The sequence below is a fragment of the Bos indicus genome, chromosome 16 (genome assembly GCF_029378745.1).
Source record: "Bos indicus isolate NIAB-ARS_2022 breed Sahiwal x Tharparkar chromosome 16, NIAB-ARS_B.indTharparkar_mat_pri_1.0, whole genome shotgun sequence".
Lineage (NCBI taxonomy): Eukaryota > Metazoa > Chordata > Mammalia > Artiodactyla > Bovidae > Bos > Bos indicus.
In genome coordinates, this window is record NC_091775.1 from 59,076,524 (window position 1) to 59,095,142 (window position 18,619).

An 18,619-nucleotide genomic window follows, 5' to 3' on the forward strand; every position below is an offset into this window, starting at 1 on the left:
CAGGATTCTCTAGGCAAGAATACTGGAGTGGGTTGCCATTTCCTACAACCCTAGTGACCTGAAATGATGTTACTTGGGTAATGCAGCATTTAGCATGAATGCTGGTGAACAATGTCTGGATGTAGACACAGCCCTTCAAAAGTGCTCACAGTATCACACAGAAATAGTTACATGGCCCACTTCCCACTCCAACTTTTTTCATTAGATAAAACTACGTAAAAATGCACATCGAATCCAAGCTTGAGCAAAGAGGTAAAGGAACTCACTGGCGTGTAGGAGAGGGAAGCAGGGAAGAGGAAGACAGCTGAATGCCCAGTGCCTCAGAGAGGACCTCGAGCAACTTCCTGATTCCTGGTAGAAATCCAGCATTGCCTTGTCCCGGTCCCCATGCTGAGGACCAGGGAACCCACCATGAAGGGGAGTCTGGCAGGTACCCTGTAAGTCCCTGTACTATCAGTCGGCAAAGCAAGGTCCCCTATCCTGTCAGGACTTTTCTTTCCAAAGCAGATTTTTCCACCTAACTGCTGTCCTGAGAACAGAGCTCACGGGGCAACTGAGGCCCTCAGGTGAGGAGGAAATATAAAACCACTGGCTCAGCAGTGCTCGCCAGGAATCCAGCTGCCTCTGAAGTCATTTTAGATAGGAGGATAAAGATCCCCTTCTTAGAACATCCCAAGTCCTCTAGAGGTGATTCCTCATGCTCTGTGTGACACTTCCCCTTACCAAATCCCCCAAGCTGGACACTGGGGGCCCTTTCCATGACCTGATCCCTCACATGGTCCAAGGACCACTCCATCCTGGAGCACTTCCTGCCAGCCAAGATGGGGCACATCTAGGGAGACTCCCTGGGGACTGTGAGAAGCAGAGGGGGCTAAGCACAGGGGCCCTGGGCCAGCAGTTCAGCAAGACTCCAGGGTGACTGCAGAGTAGTCCCAGTGGGCCACAGGAAAGGGGTCACAGTGACCAAACTCTTTTCAATGGATCACACCATGGGACAGCTCCCTCCCAGGGCAGAAGTGCATCCATCAACCCAACCTATAGGCACAGAAGCCCACCCCTGACCCCATAGATCCTCATCTTACACTCATAAATGGAAAAAAGAAGAGTAGAGTTGCTTCAGGGGATGGAATAAAGTTTCTTTATCTATTACTCTGAAGTCTATTTTAACCAGGGATTGCTACTATCCCATACATCCTTCACTCTCATTCCTAGAAGGTATGAGCTGCAGACAACTTGAAGGTCATCTAGGCTGGGCTTCCCAAGGCACAGTCCCTGAAGCCCTTCTAGTGTTCCTGATTGATGGCATGCCAATGGCTGGTAAAAGTGTTAAACATTTTTATTTCATAAAACGTTTTTTTTTTCCTAGCATATTTTGAAATAATGAACTATTACTTCAGACCCATGGTTTTGTTGGCAGTTTCATCTAAGATAAAGCTAAAATAAGTTCAAACTGAAAAAGACAGTCAATTTAAATAAAAATATTCTGAAAACACTAACACAGATTGTATAAAAATTTGGCAAAAAAAAAAAACAAAAACCTCTGAATGCCTAAAGTTTTGAAAACATTCATTTACAGATAAGAAAATTGAGGTTCAGGATGGTGAAGGAGCTTGCCCGAGGTTTCACAAACTTTCAAAAGGACTAGACTGGACACCTCCTGACTTCTTACTTAGTGGTCTTATCCAGCATGAGGCTGCTGGTCTACTTGGCCTTTTTTTTTTTTTAAGAGATTTAGATGTGGACTATTTTTAAAGTCTCTTCTCCAGTAGCATATTGGGCATCTACCAACTTGGGGAGTTCATCTTTCAGTGTCATATCTTTTAGCCTTTTCATACTGTTTATGGGGTTCTCAAGGCAAGAATACTGGAGTAGTTTGCCATTCTCTTCTCCACTGGACCATGTTTTGTCAGAACTCTCCACTATGACCTGTCATCTTAGATGACCCTACATGGCATGGCTCATAGTTTCATTGAGTTAGACAAGGCAGTGGTCCATGTAATCAGTTTGATTAGTTTTCTGTGATTATGGTTTTCATTCTGTCTGCCCTCTGATGGATAAGGATAAGAGGCTTATGGAAACTTCTTGATGGGAGAGACTGACTGTGGGAGAAACTGGGTCTTGTTTTGATGGGCAGGGCCGTGTTCAGTCAGTCAGTTCAGTTCAGTCAGTTCAGTTGCTCAGTCATGTCTGACTCTTTGCAACCCCATGGACTGCAGGTTGCCAGGCTTCCCTGCCCATCACCAACTCCCAGAGCTTACTCAAACTCATGTCCATCGAGTTGGTGATGCCATCCAACCATCTCATTCTTTGTCATCCCCTTCTTCTCCTGCCTTCAATCTTTCCCAGCATCAGGGTCTTTTCCAAGGAGTCAGTTCTTCCCATCCAGTGGCCAAAGTATTATCTTTAATCCAATATTCTGTTGATGGGCAGGACTGTTTTCCCTCCCTGTTGTTTGATCTGAGACCAAGCTATGGTAGGGGTAATGAAGATAATAGTGACCTCCTTCAAAAGGTCTTGTGCACACACTGTTATATTCCGTACCCCGACCCTGGAGCAGGCCACTGTTGACCCATGCCTCTGGCCAGAGACTCCTGAGCATTCACAGGCAAGACTGGGTGAGTCTCTTGTGGGGTCACTGCTCCTTTCTCTTGGGTCCAGATGTGCACGAGGTTTTGTTTGTGCCCTCCAAGAGTCTGTTTCCCCAGTCCTGTGAAACTTCTGTAATCAAATCCCACTGGCCTCCAAAGTCAAATTCCCTGGGGGTTCTCAATCCCTTTGTCAGATTCCCAGGTTGGGAAATCTGCTGTGGGTCCTAAACTTTCTTAACAGTGCGAGAATTTATTTGGTATAATTGTTCTGCAGTTTGCAGGTTGTCTGCTCGGCAGCCTTATGGTGGGATTAATGGCAACCTCTCCAAGAGGGCTTACAGAATCAAGACTGCCAGGAGAAACATCAATAATCTCAGATACACAGATGACACCACCTTTATAGCAGAAAGCAAAGAAGAACTAAAGAGCCTCTTGATGAAAGTGAAAGAGGAGAGTGAAAAAGCTGTTTTAAAACTCAACATTCAACAAATGAAGATCATGGCATCTGGTCACATCACTTCATGGCAAATAGATGGGGAAACAATGCAAACAATGACAGACTTTCTTTTCTTGGGCTCCAAAATCACTGCAGATAGTAACTGCAGCCATGAAATTAAAAGACTCTTGCTCCTTGGAAGATAAGCTATGACCAGCTTAGACAGCATATTAAAAAGCAGAGACATTACTTTGCCAACAAAGGTCCATCTAGTCAAAGCTATGGTTTTTCCAGTAGTCATGTATGGATGTGAGAAGTGAGTGAAGTGAAGTGAAGGTGCTCAGTCATGTCCGACTCTTTGTGACCCTGTGGACTGTAGCCCACCAGGCTCCTCCGTCCATGGGATTCTCCAGGCAAGAATAGTGGAGTGGGTTGCCATTTCCTTCTCCAGGGGATCTTCCCAACCCAGGGATCAAACCCAGGTTTCCCGCATTGCAGGCAGATGCTTTAACCTCTGAGCCACTGGACTATAAAGAAAGCTGAGCACCAAAAAATTGATGCTTTTGAATTGTGGTGTTGGAGAAGACTCTTGAGAGTTCCTTGAATAGCAAGGAGACCCAACCAGTCCATCCTAAAGGAAATCAGTCCTGAATATTGATTGGAAGGACTGATGCTGAAACTGAAACTCCAATACTTTGGCCACCCGGTACAAAGAACTGACCCATTGGAAAAGACCCTGACACTGGGAAAGATTGAAGGCAGGAGGAGAAGGGAATGACAGAGGATGAGATGGTTGGATGGCATAACCGACTTGATGGACATGAGATTGAGCAAACTTCAAGAGTTGGTGATGGACAGGGAAGCCTGGCGTCCTGCAGTCCATAGGGTCGCAAAAAGTTGGACACAACTGAGTGACTGAATTGAACTGATTTTTAAAGTCTCTATTGAATTTGTTATGATATATTACTTTTGCTTTGCGTCTTGCCTCTTTGGCCATGAGGCATGTGGGATCCTAGCTCCCTGAACAGGGATGGAACCCATACTCTCTGCATTAGAAGGCAAAGTCTCAACCACTGGACCACCAGGGAAGTCCCTTAACCAAGTCCCCAGTCCACTCTTATGGAGAGCAGGTGGGCTCGTGGCCCCACTCTGCCATGGGAGTTCTGAACAGAGCCCCACCTGGGACATGTGGGCACACCCCCATCTGAACTCCAGGTGGAGTCCAAGGAAGGTGACCATGCCCTGGAGAGGCTGGAGGCTTTAGATGTTGGGGCTGCTTACTCTGATCAGCAAAGCACTGAGTAGAGTGGGGCCAGAGACTGACACAACCAGTGTAAAGCCTAAGGATGGTGACCTGGATGCATACACTCCATGAAATTTGGGGAATAAAGACAGAATCATGGAGAAGGAAATGGCAATCCACTCCAGTATTCTTGCCTGAGAAATCCCATAGACAGAGGAGCCTGGTGGGCTACAGTCCACAGGGTTGCAAAGAGTTGGAAATGACTTAGAGACTAAGCAACTACAACAATATAATTTTTTTATTCTTACATGTAATTTGATAACAAAATAGGCTAACAATTGTACAAAAAAAAAAAAAAAAGAATCAAAGAGAGATGCTTTGACATCACTGCTGGGATGCATAATGCTTCTGAGTTTGGTTGGTGTAGCGACTGACCTCACTCTGTATGTAATACCATGTTTAAAGCCCATAAAGGTCAAACTATGACATACTCACTCAAAAATCCATAACACTTATGCATCTTAATCCCAAAGCCTTCTGCCCTCTCCCTCAGACAAAAAGGAGGGAGGAAACAAAAGGCTGAATCCTTTAATAAACGTTTGGTGTCAGAGCTCCTGCTGGGATCCCACACACCCCTGTCTCCCTCATGGTGTTGGAGCAGCAGACGTCACCTTAAGTTCACCCTAAGCCAACTCTGGGAGTGGGAGCCAGAGCCCAGAAGGGCTCAGATACTGTTCTGTGAAGCCCTGGCTGCTGTCAGCCACAGTCCAATGTACCAACAAACAGAACAGCTGATTCATCCCAAGTTAGAAGGCTCCTTGACTCATCTTTGTCGCTATTCATGGACGTCAGCAGCAGCAAGAGGTATCAGGAGAATCATAAATAGCAGGGCAGCATTAAGAGGCTTCTGACCTCCCTGGATGTACCATGGGGACCCCAAAGCAATATTGGGGAGGGCTACTGACATCAGCCTCTCATGTAGTCAAGACTTTTAATAAACTTCCACAGATACTTGAAAGACTCACAGCTGATTTTACAAAAGAAAGAAAGTGAAGTTGCTCAGTCGTGTCCGACTCTTTGCAACCCCATGGAATGTAGCCTACCAGGCTCCTCCGTCCATGGAATTTTCCAGGCAAGAGTACTGGAGTGGGTTGCTATTTCCTTCTCCAGGGGATCTTCCCGACCCAGGGATTGAACTCAGGTCTTCCACATTGTAGGCAGACGCTTTACTGTCTGAGCCACCAGGGAAGCCCCTGCTTTGTCCATCCTCAGACTCCTCAGCAAGGCAGAGAGCCCCCACCAACTTATAAATCCTTCCATATCGCCAACTTGATTGTGACATGTCTGAAAGCACAATTCTACTTCTATGTCTGAATGTACATTTATATGAGGTATTTTGCTTTAAGGTATACTCTAACATGTATACATACAACTCTACTACATATGGCAAAGTTGAAGCCAAGCAGGAGACACAGGGAAGAGAAGATAGCATGTTTGCTAATCGGTGTCCTGTTTATATTTCTTTTGTCAAGTTTTAAGCACATTTTTGTTTTCATCAATGTTTATCTTCACGAAACCCAGCAATACCACTCAGGAAAGGCTAATGTGAGTGTATTTGACCTTAATTTGTAAACAACACATGCCTGTATTATAGCAAGAGCAATCTTTATCAATGCCTTCCTTAAGTGACAATTGTAATCAATCTATGGGAGTCTAACAAAAACTAGCAAACCATTATCTTTCACTCTGCGAATAGGACCTTATCACTTCTACCAATTGTTAGAGTCTAGTCTGTTTGGGATCTGCAGGCAAAATGAGGAGAATGTACTAATCAGGGTCACTAGACTGTGGCCTCCAGGCCAAATGTGGCCCACTGCCTGTTTTTATAAATAAAGCTCTATTGGAACACAGCCGCATACACTATTCATACAGTGTGTATGGCTGCTTTGGCACTATGATGGCAAGAGTTGGATAGTTGCAACAAAGCTTAAATGGCCTTCAAAGCTGAACATGTTTACCATTTGGCCCTTTACAGATCCTTGGCCTAATTTTCTGCCTTTAGCCATGCTAGGGGTCTCTCTGTGGGCATAAGCTGGCTCTATCTACTAGGCATAAATCTAGCCTTCTCCAACCAAGCCCCATGGGTGTGAGTTTGTGGTCAAAAATACGGGCAAACTTCAGGTCTGTGAGAGAATCCCAAAGCTTTAGGGAGGGGCAGAAGGTGAGGGAAGACAGCAAGATCTGGAGGAAAGATAACATCATTAGGAATAAGAATCTGAGTTTTTCCACCAGTGCTGACCTGAATATCCCCCACCATTATGTATATGCCTTCTTTTGGCTGTTGAGAATGTAATAACAATCTTTGTATCTGTGGATACATGGGCAGAAAAGGAATTCCCATAATGACATCATTTGGTTTGATGAAAAAAATAAATGAGTGAAGTTCTTCCAGGGAAGTTTGGAGTTGAGATTATCATGCTAAACTACAGGATAGCTGCTAGGAAACCCTGTAAACAACAAAACTGAAGTTGACTTAACAATGCCCTGGATGTATATGACCACGTCCCAGCTTTGTCACGGGCACCTCCTGTGGCCCTGATGGCCCTAATTGCCTCAGTCTTCTCCCTGAGCCAAACTCCTCGAGGACTCCTCTAAGAGGTTGCTATGATCCCACCTGCTTTCCTGGCTCCCCAAGGCAGAGGGCCCCTGGGTAACACACTGCACACAGAAATTGTTACAGCTAGCTTACATGGCATCGCAAGAGTTTATCTAGGTGATATTTACTAGGCATCTCCCAGGGGCCAGGCACATAGGAAGTGCTTAATAAGAATCATCTCATTTAATCATCATACCAGCCCTAAGAGGTAGAATCTATTATTATTCCCATTCTATAGATAAGAAAAGTGAGAATAGAGAGATTGAGCAATTTTTGCCAAGGTCACTGGAATATCTAGTCAGTGGAGGAATGAGGATTTAATTTTGTGGTCTTTCTGGTAGCAAAACCATTGCTATAAACTACCAGAGCTAGACCATAGAACTACACAGTACTACACATAGGACTTACCATCTTCACTGGCTTCTTGGCTTCTCAATGACTTTTGCTCAGATCCAACCTCAGGCTTCTATAATGCTTGGTCTTGTGGCCCAATCTAGTTCTCCACTCTTTGAAGTGGCTTAGAGACTCCAGCATAACAATACCTTGCCCAATTCTCTATGTGTCTTCCTAACCTCCATTAAGTAAAGGTTTCTTGCTGTGCTACCCAAAAGAAGCACATTTGTTCCACAGCCTGCAAAACTGGAGAAGCCAGCCAACTCTCATGCCACCAAGCTGCAGTCTTAATGTCAGAGTCAAGTCTGAAGTCAGATGTACTTGTCTTGAAAACTGGTTCCACCTGCGTGACCTTGGGTCTGTAATTTACTTTCTGTCTCAGTGTTCATATCCAAAATATGGGAGAATTAATGTCTATTTCACAAAGCTGCTACAGAAATTGCTATTGTTCCTGAAGATAATCCCATACATTGTCTGGAACAGAATGAGTGAAGGGACAGCTTCTTTACTATGAATATTACCAACTCTTAATATTGAGTTAAACCCCACCGAGATCATGATGCTTGCTTTCAAATAGATCTTCAGGGATTTTTGAAACTAAGTATTTAAAAGTAAATTGTTGGCATCTATATCAAAACTAAGCTAAATTGCTGAAGAGAATATTACATCAAGTTGTTAACAGATATTAGTATCCTTAAAAGATATTAGTATCCTAGTGAAAATTTGGCCTCTTAGCTATTTTCCTTGCTGTCTGGAAAAATGAGGGTAACTGAAGGCCTCTGTGAGCTTCAGGAAAGAGAAGAACAGAATTATAAAGAGGGTATAAAGAATGGGATGGAATGGGAAAGCACTTGGCACACAGTTCTGCTGAAGATCATCATCAAATGTTAAGTGTTAATGATATGATTGAATGTTCCTTGAAAGTACAATCTTGTCTTATGAATTTTCTCTCTCCATAATTAAAAAAAAGTACCTGAAGGCTGCCATGAAAGGATCAATGACTAAATGAATGAATGCATTGATGATTTTTTTTAAATCAATGACAGGTCAGTAATGCTTTAAAAATGTTTTTTGGTGTTTTTTTTTTTTTAGTTTCTAGAAATTAACTGCAAAAGTGTGAGAACATATATATGAAGAAGCCTAAATTTACTGTTACTTGACTTTCACAATTTTAGAGTTGGAAGTTCCCAACTTCCCTCATTCCTTCTCTGCCAATAAACCTGCTGCCAGCTGTGAGAGAGAGTGGCTGAAGCCAAGGTTAGCAGGTGGGGTCAGCAGAGCTGAACAGACTCTGAGCTTTCGGCTTAGCTGCCTGGTAAAGCCACAGAAAGACAGACCTGAAGCCCACCCCAGCTGTGGGTCCCAGCACTCATAGAGTGACTGGCTTTAGAATAAAAATGGGACATGTGTCAAATGAGTTCCAGCAGACAGAATAACAAAACCCAGTAAAAGGGCATGTAATGAAAATATCTTGGGCACTCACCATGGACCAGATATGAACTGGGTACTTCTTAGACTGTATCATGATTGTGCTTAGTCCCTCGGTTGTGTCTGACTCTTTACAACCCAATGGACTACAGCCTGCCAAGTCCCTCTGTCCGTGGTATTTCCCAGGAAAGAAACTGGAGTGGGTTGTCATTTCCTCCTCCAGATCTTCCCAACCCGGGGATCAAACCCATGACTTCTGCATTGGCAGGCAGATTCTTTACCACTTGAGCTCCCTCTTAGAGTATATAGACTCTGACAACTGCCTCAGTTCAAATCTTAGCTCTGCAACCTTAGAGTGGTTTCACTTTAGGCAGGTTACTTAGCTTGTCTGTTCCTCAATCCCTTCATCTGTAAAATGAGATAATAAATTCTACCTAAGGATGTTGTGGAAAAAGCAAAAGAGTTCCAGAAAAGCATCTATTTCTGCTTTATTGACTATGCCAAAGCCTTTGACTGTGTGGATCACAATAAACTGTGGAAAATTCTTCAAGAGATGGGAATACCAGACCACCTGATCTGCCTCTTGAGAAATTTGTATGCAGGTCAGGAAGCAACAGTTAGAACTGGACATGGAATAATGGACTGGTTCCAAATAGGAAAAGGAGTTTGTCAAGGCTGTATATTGTCACCCTGTTTATTTAATTTATATGCAGAGTACATCATGAGAAATGCTGGGCTGGAAGAAACACAAGCTGGAATCAAGATTTCTGGGAGAAACATCAATAACCTCAGATATGCAGATGACACCACCCTTATGGAAGAAAGTGAAGAGGAACTAAAAAGCCTCTTGATGAAAGTGAAAGTGGAGAGTGAAAAAGTTGGCTAAAAGCTCAACATTCAGAAAACAAAGATCATGGCATCCGGTCCCATCACTTCATGGGAAATAGATGGGGAAACAGTGGAAACAGTGTCAGACTTTATATTTCTGGGCTCCAAAATCACTGCAGATGGTGACTGCAGCCATGAAATTAAAAGATGCTTACTCCTTGGAAGGAAAGTTATGACCAACCTAGATAGCATATTCAAAAGCAGAGACATTACTTTGCCAACAAAGGTTCGTCTAGTCAAAGCTACAGTTTTTCCTGTGGTCATGGATGGATGTGAGAGTTGGACTGTGAAGGAGGCTGAGCGCCGAAGAATTGATGCTTTGGAACTGTGGTGTTGGAGAAGACTCTTGAGAATCCCTTGGACTGCAAGGAGATCCAACCAGTCCATTCAGAAGGAGATCAGCCCTGGGATTTCTTTGAAAGGAATGATGCTAAAGCTGAAACTCCAGTACTTTGGCCACCTCATGCGAAGAGTTGACTCATTGGAAAAGACTCTGATGCTGGGAGGGATTGGGGGCAAGAGGAGAAGGGGATGACAGAGGATGAGATGGCTGGATGGCATCACTGACTCGATGGACGTGAGTCTGAGTGAACTCCGGGAGTTGGTGATGGACAGGGAGGCCTGGCGTGCTGTGATTCATGGGGTCGCAAAGAGTCAGACACGACTGAGCAACTGATCTGATCTGAAGGATATTGTGACATGAATGACAAATAAATGGATGCATTTTGAAAGTACTTAGTAGTAAACACATAGTAAGTGCAAAATAAGATCGTGATGGTGGTGGTGGTGGTGGTGGTGGTGGTGAGATCTTCCGATCCATCAACATCTCTACAACTGAGACTGTGTTGCCTACTGTGTTAAATGAGTGAATCAGGGACTCATGGCTTCTCAGCCTCCAATAAAGGAAACGGTTCCAAGCTGTAACTGGAGCAGAAGTCCACCATTTTCTGTGTCACCTAAGCCAACCTCTTCATAATAACAGCCAACAGAAGGAGGTTTGTTAAGGTTGCATCCACCTATGGGCTATTCGACAGGAAAGTCTCTGAAGATACAGAACTATGGTAACCAGCGAGGTCCATCCACTTGTTTCCCTAAGCTAGAATAAGAGTGGCAGAAAGAGGGGAAGCTGGCAGCCCAGGAATAACATGAGAAACCTCGTAAAGCTGAGAGGAGTCAGGCGAGGTCTGAAGTGAGGTGACCTAATGAGTGAATGGATAGTATGAACATTTAATAAAGGCATCAAAATGGGGACATTTACAGTGTAGACTGGACAAAGTTTCCCATTCATGGCCACAGGAGCAACAGAAACAGGTGCAAAAAGCCAAACCACAAAGTGCTGAGGCTGGGGGCTCACAAGATGACTTGGATCCTGCCCAACCCACCAGTCTCAGGTTTCATGAAATTTTGCTTTTAAGATTTTTTTTTTCAATATCAGAAGATTCCTGTCTCCCTTACCTCCCTATGAATTTCTACAGTAAAACTTCATTACAGAGATGGTCTGAGTAGATCTCCAGTCTTTAAAGCTAAAAAGTTTAATTAATACATTCATGTCACAGATGAGGTCATGAAGGCTCCCCAAAGGATAGCCTTCTTTTAAAGGATAAAATGTTAAAGCCAGAACCTGAAGACCACCTTCCAACTAAATGTAAGGTTTCTTTCCACTATACCCCAGTTCCCACTCTACAGGAATGGGGGAGGGTAGCCAGCAAGACGGATAGCTAATCAATTGCAACGGCTAATAGATTCACAAGTTCCTGCATCTGCTGCATCTTGGCAAGAGATGCACTGCCAGACCACGGTGCCAGGTGGGGGAGGTTTGCAAGGCAATTGTCCCGCGGCTTTTGGAATAGCCCTCAAATGGACCTGGGGGTCTTGCACATCAGACTGTTGAGACAACCAAAAAGCAAAGCATTTGTGTTATTTAGGGGTCTTGCTATTTTAGGAACTGCCCACCATTTTCCTAATGGGAGGCCAGGAACACAAAGATGGGTTTGGCAGGGGAACAGTGTGGCCAATAAGTCAGTCTAGCCCCATCATGGATGGCTTGAGTCCCTAGATAAGCTCCTTGGACTGAATCAGGACCTGTCTTTTTGTACCTTCCAATTTATTACTCGAGTTCTGTTCTTTGTGGTAACACAAAATGTCTTAACTCCTCTATCTGGTTCTTAAAGATCAGAAGGACCAGCTCTGATAAATTAGGGCCTGCTCTCTTCAACTAAACAAATAATATCAATTGAAAAGAAAGATGCAAAAGTGACTCTGAAGAATGAGATTGCTAACCAATTTTTGGTAACAGGTTTGCTGAACATTAAAGGTGCTGAAAGGAAAAGCATCTTGCCCTGTTTCCCTCGCGCACGTACATTTAATAAGTACCTGACAGTCTCGGTGGCATATAACGATGACCATGCTTACAACTGCTCTTCTCTGCCCTAGAAATGGTTGAGCTTGAGGAGGGAAATGAAGACAGCTTCAAGCAAAGTAATATGTGACTCTAGACAACTGAAGTGAACTTGATTAAGGATGCTCAGGTAGGAGCAAGAATGCGTCTTCTGGCACAAGTGGCCTGTCGTCCTGGAAACACAGCCCTAGGGCTCCCCACATGTGTGTTCTCTGGGCTTTGCGCTAACTCAGCCTGAAGAGTGACCTACCCAGAATGGAACTTCCAGAACCTTATTTTCTAAATTGTTTCTCCCAGAAGAAAACTATGTGTCTTGGGCTTACCTGGGGCTCCCAGAAACAAGAAGCTTGCGGACCCCCGAGGAGCCAGCAGTTGAAGGCTGTAAGAACTGGCTGACGCTGGCCAGTGGGCTCTACACAGGGGCTAGTGGTTCTGAGCAGCACCCAGCCTTGATTGATGGGTTCTCCTCACAAAACTCTCAGGAGGAATAGACAAATGCTTAGATTTTTTTTCCCCTCAATTGTGAACTGTGCCTGAGAAGAGTGAACTATAAAAGATACCATCTAACAGTGGGAGTTATCATATATATATGAATGTATACATATAAACACAAACACACATATATCAAACTGAAGCATTTTTGAAAGGCTACTTGCTGTGAAAAATATACTTAACCAACCCATATGCATACAGGAAGTCTATTAACACTGTCATCTTTAATTACGAACATGAAATATGTAGATAATACATTAAAATTACATTATGCACTGTAAAATTCTTTTGCACACTTTAAGAAGAAAAATGTAGATCACATGGTAAATTAGCAAAATTACAACATGAAAATTTAAATTCATAGGCTGATTATCTAATGTAAACTTGTATTAAAACCTGATCTTCAATGGAGTAAATGATTTGCTAATAACTGAAGAATTCCTTGACTTTGGTTTAAGCTCACATATCAGTTTACAATTGATTTTGTTTTCACTTGTTCAAGAGCTTGCAAAATAGTATCCTTGTGCGCTTTTGTAGTTTTAAGTGTCAATTATCTGGCTAAATTCGAAATAAATCTCTTCAGCCAAGTTTGAATCATGCAAGAGGTTAAAATACATCGTGTGACCCTCTAAGCAATAATATAAGATTTCTGGAGGGAAATCCAATTGTTTTATGTAAGGAAGAAATAGTACCTCCTTGGAAAAAATAATTCAAAAGTTTTAGGATATGATTGAAAAATAAGAAAAGCAAAAGGTTTTTCAAAGTTTTAAATTGCCAAGTTCTCAGCTGAGGTATTGGTTTTCTGTAAGCTCAAGATTTTGCTGATGGTATATTTACTCTGGGCACAGTGTAAGAAGGAACTTACCAATTCTCATCCATACAGTGTCAAAAGGATACACAAAAGGGTTTTTCTTGGCATCTCATTCTCTCATTACTTACATTTTGTGTGTAAAACAAAACACAGCCAACAGTGAATGCAAAATATAAAAATAAACAGTGGTCCCTGCACTGAGGTAATATGGATGAGAAAAGTGTAAATACAAAATGAAAGAAATGCAAACTTTAAGGTGTTCACAGAACCATTAATTCCCTCTGCACATATTGGAAATATTTAGGATTATCAGTTAAGCTTTTAAATATACATTTTCTTAACAAGAGAGAAAAGGTTGGGTATATTCATGTTTTGATAATAACCTTAACTTTTCTCTTTTTTGAATTATGCTATTTGGATCCAACTGAAAACCTCATCAGTATTGATCATTACAGTTAATGAAAAATAGCCCTGCTATTGTTATTTCATAACTAACAGGGTTTGGGTAATAAGATTTCATTTAAGTGCCTTTTGCTGCCCAACACTGTTACTAGTCAAAGGACTTTGCTACCTTCTAACACTTATACTGCTGTCATGGAGGAGCCTTAAATGGCTGCCTACTTACTTCCAAAGGATACTGCATAAAGAGTATCAGATAGTCTACCAGTCCCTGAGTTTCTTAAGAAGAAACCATCAGAGACTCTGGGAACGACATCTTCAAACAGGATACCCTCAGGCTTGATTTCTAAGCTGAGGGCAGATAGACAACTTCAGACTTTGAAACTGTTTCTAGAATACAATGTAAAGGATAGGAGAGGCCGAGTCTGAGGGTGGATGGAATAGGGCTGGAGGAAGGTGGGATGGGAAGAGGCGCTGCGGGAGGCTCCACTGACCACATCGTCTCTGCAAGGATGTGAGGCAGCACTTAGGTCTTCAGTTTGCCTGGGGAGCCCTGTGCTCCTGCAGAAGTCATAGGCTTTCCTGAATTTTCCACGGAGGTGTGGGTCTATCCACATCCGAGGGCAAGTCGGAGACACATACAAGACTTGCCCACCCTCACGCTTTGCCCAAGCCCTTCTAAGGGCTGCTCTGCCCGCTCCAGTTCAGTTGAAAATAACATGGCATAAACTAAAGTCAAGCTGAAGGAGTAATCTCATTTTATTTGGAAAGCTGAACGTCACTGTTGGTCTGTCATGGGTAACCAGTAGCATATGAAGGAAAGAGCTCAGAGTCCCAGGTTTAAGGCTGATTTTTGTTCTTTCCAATTCCTTGTCCACTGTCCATTAATTTCTGCTCAGGAAAACTCAACAAAAAGCATTAGCAATACAGGACTTTTCCTAAGGGTTATTACATTCTAAGGACACCATCTATTTCCTCAAATTATTTGGCATCCTTGATCAGCCACCCATCGCCATAAATATGTGCACACATACGCATCTCCACACTCACACTTCTCTAGCAAACCTATTGGAGCATCTCATTCTGCGGACAGAAGGCGGGGTCCTTGCTGTGGTGAAGATAGGGTGTGGCAGCCAGGACAGCTTCAGTCTATCTTCCCTCAGAAGCTCACAGCACTCCCCCTATCCCCACGAAACACACCTTCTGACACCTCATCCGTCCTAAGCTCATACTTTGGGTCTTTCTTTCACGCACAACCACATCCAACAGGAATTCCTAGGAATCTCTTTACAGTTCTCTTCACCCTAAACATTTTTGTGGTGTTCTCTGAAATGGCCTTGGACCAAAAGAAACCAAACAAAAACTATCCAAGACAAAGACCACTTCCCACATTGATAGGAGGCTGTGGATGGCCGGTGGGAAGTCCACCATCGTGCCTTTCTTTTCAGTCAGACCATCTGATAAACACAAGAACAATGCAGCTCCTACCTCTGTCTCCCTAGTCAATGCCAGGGAGGCCACTGGCGATCTGCTCGTTCTCACCACAATCTGGAAACTGCAAGCTACACTGAAGAAAACAAGCTTCCTCGAGAGAGGAAACGCTGGTCTTTAATGAAGGATGTACAGGTACTCTAGCTCTTATGTTGTAAACCTCAATTAGCACAATAATCTCATTTACCCATTCACTTTCTGGCATATCTGAGGTTGACCATTTGCTATGGAAAGACTCTTCTCAACCACATAGTTTCAACAAACTAGAGCAGCTTACACATATACAGGTAATCTATCAAATAAGTCATTCCTGGAGACACTGGCTGAAGGAGAAACAGAAGACTTGCCTTTTGAGATTTTATGGGGATATCTTCCATGCCAAATAGTTAGATAATGGAAATTCTAATATATCTAAAACATGCTCAGTTTTCCCCAATCTAATACACAAAGCTAAATAGCACATAGTGATGGTTCAAGAGTAATAGATTAATTACAGTTTAGACCAAGACCTCATTTGGTTTGAAAGAGCCCATCCTCTCCCATACACAGACAATCAGTCAAGTCTCAGCTTGCTTTCAGGCTACCCTCAGAGCAGGTGATGTATTGATTTTACTAATAAAAATATTGAGTGAGTCAGGCATTTTTCATTTCTACTGGGAAACACATTCATTTATTCCACAAATAATTGTTTAGTACTATGTGAATACATTATTCCAGGTATTGAAGATATACCAATGAACAAAACAATATCAAACAAAGCCCATGCCTGTCACCGTAGCACTTAATGTCTGTCTAGTGAGACTCTAAAATATAGAATGTTAGAGAAAATTCTCTAATTTTCAGAAGGGATGCTGATGGGATGTTTCTGAGCTGGACTAGTTGGAGAGGCAAGGCTCTATTTATTGGCATGTCCTTTACTGTAAGAGGACAGAAAGCCAGGACTAACTTTCTCCCAGCTGGGAGAAGATACCTCAGGAGCAGCAAGCAGATTGGGCAATCCAGTCACTCAGCAAACATTCATGGAGAAACTATTAGAAGATATTCTGATCTAACTGAATAATCCCTTTCTAAGACAATCCAATGCCCCCATCTGAGGTTGTCTCTGATTTGTAAGTTACTCCCTATCTAGGCATGTTCCTAGAGAACTGTCAGGGAGTGGTGCTGTGCAAATAACTGCAATTTTTACTTACACCACAGGTGGAGACATTTCCCATAAATGAGAAATCAACTTATGCACAAGATCAATGATGAGATTGTGGAGATGGATCCTCCAGGGCTGTGGCACCCACATTCTTAAGGTCAAGGTAGTATAGCCTGAGAGGCTATGGTTGCACTGCTCTTACCATGACTGAGATGTGCAGGATTCTCAGCTCCTCTTCTGCTGACTCATGCTGGGGTTCTTCGGTTGGGTCTTGCCCAGGGAGGCTTGGGGCACCATCCTGGTGGTGGATGTGAAAAAGTAAAGTGCCATTCTCCAGCCACTGCTGCCTCCAGCGCACCAGAGGGATGTCCTCCGTGTTCCCTGAGATCTCTAGAGCACAGACACCAAAGGCACAGGTCAGAATTCCGAGTGGACCAGTCCACATCTATGGTTTCATCTTCTTTTAAGACACTGCCTCTGATTAGTCAATGTCAGCTGAAGACAACAAAGGGTTTCTAACTACAGTTGAGTCAGGCTGACTGCTGCTTCAAATCTCAAGGAGGGGAAGAGGCCCTGAGAAGAACAGAATTAATCCCCCATAAACTAATGGCCCAGGCTCCCGCCCATTGAGAAAAATACACAGGTAAGAATTCAAGTTTTTCACCATATTTCTATGATCAACAGCATCCTTTACTCACCACAGTTTGAATACCCTGATGACCCACTGAGGTAAACATAAGGTTGTTTGCCTCTTGTAAATTTGAAAGTGTGAGTTCCCTAGCAATTACTCGTAGACACCAGTGAGTCTACCAAGGAGAGAGTTAGTAATTACTGTGCAGAGAACTGGCACTTATGGAAGAGTCCTGGGAGGGTACTGCAGAGCAACTGGAGCTGGCAGGTTATTTCTAAAACCACCATCATCTGCTACTTAGTCCACTGGAGATGTCTGATACTGGCTTTTGGCAGGTAATGTTTTAATTCCCTTTAACTTTTCTCTTCATTTTTGCAGAGCAAAGGTGATGTACATGAGAGGATGATGAAGAAGTGGGCCCTTATCACAGACTTAAGCACTCATCTGCTTCCTGAGCTCTAGATGCAGGCACTGAGATAACTAACATCAACAATGAATACCAATGTACGCAAACCAGTTATGCACTCTGCACGATAGGAGCTCAGCTGTGCTGCAGAAGTATACTGCTATATGTCTCTTCCTCTAATATTCCTAAGCAGTATTGTATCAAAGTTTTGAGACATCCCACTATAGATAGAACCTGATTAACCCAGCATTCTTGAGCTTCATTTGGCCCTAACACCATTTTTTTCCCCTTAACAACTACTATCGTCCTCAAAAACTAATATTCTGCTGAACATACTTGGCAAACCATTGCTTTAAAATTTTCATTTTTTTTTGAAAGGCATGGCTTCTTCTCCCAAAATTTATCACCTTTGACCAAAAAATTCAATATACATAAAAAAGATTTAATAAGATCCATTTAGAAGAGTATTTTCATCAAGTACCACAATCATAAAGAGGAAAGCAATTTTAAATATTTATCAAGTTTATAAATATCTTTCACTATTTGTGGGAGTGTACAAATGATGTTCTGCTGTATTTATTTACTTATATATTTATTCTTTAATTTATTTAACCTACACGCACTGGATATATGCTGCGTATGCACTGGCACTGCTCTAGGCGCCCAGAGACTAAACTGAATGAAATCCTCGACAAGTTCTCCAAAGCAACCCACTGTGAGTGAATGTGTCCTGTTACACCACATGCATAAAAGCTTTGTGGAGACAGAAGGAAAGAGTAATCTTGCTTGGATAGAGGGTGAACGATGGAAGGAAAGAAGACTTGCCAAAAGAAGATGTTATGGTGTTGGGCCTTGAAGACTGGACTTTGTTAAGTAGACACAGATGTGGGGAATGGACATTCAGACACTGATAGGAGAATACGGAGAAGGAAGAGGAGGAATATTGGCTAGTCCTCTCAGGAAAGATAAGTGAGAGGGATTCATGATCCACAGGTCATCAGCCTATCTCTAAAAGACACTGCGATGATTCTCTGGCTCAGGGGTTCACACCCCTGGGGCCATGGGCCAGTACCGGTCTGCACTGCAGGAGGTGAGGGGTGTGCACGGAAGCAAAGCTTCATCTGCTGCTCCTCATCACTCCCCATCGCTCACATTACACCTGAATCATCCCCTCCCCACCCCTCTATTTGGGCCCCCCACCCTGTCCATGGAAAACCT

At 43.1% G+C, this 18,619-nt stretch overlaps 1 protein-coding gene across 2 annotated transcripts in view; it reads right to left on the reverse strand.

Moving 5' to 3' along the window:
• The window catches only part of ASTN1 (astrotactin 1), a 356,269-nt gene that overhangs the window by 215,350 nt on the left and 122,300 nt on the right, over window positions 1–18,619 (reverse strand). For both annotated transcript variants that reach the window (XM_070768489.1, XM_070768488.1), the window contains exon 2: window positions 16,567–16,754. In XM_070768489.1, the coding sequence (XP_070624590.1) occupies window positions 16,567–16,754 (188 nt within the window). The remainder of the gene's footprint in view (window positions 1–16,566; window positions 16,755–18,619) is intronic.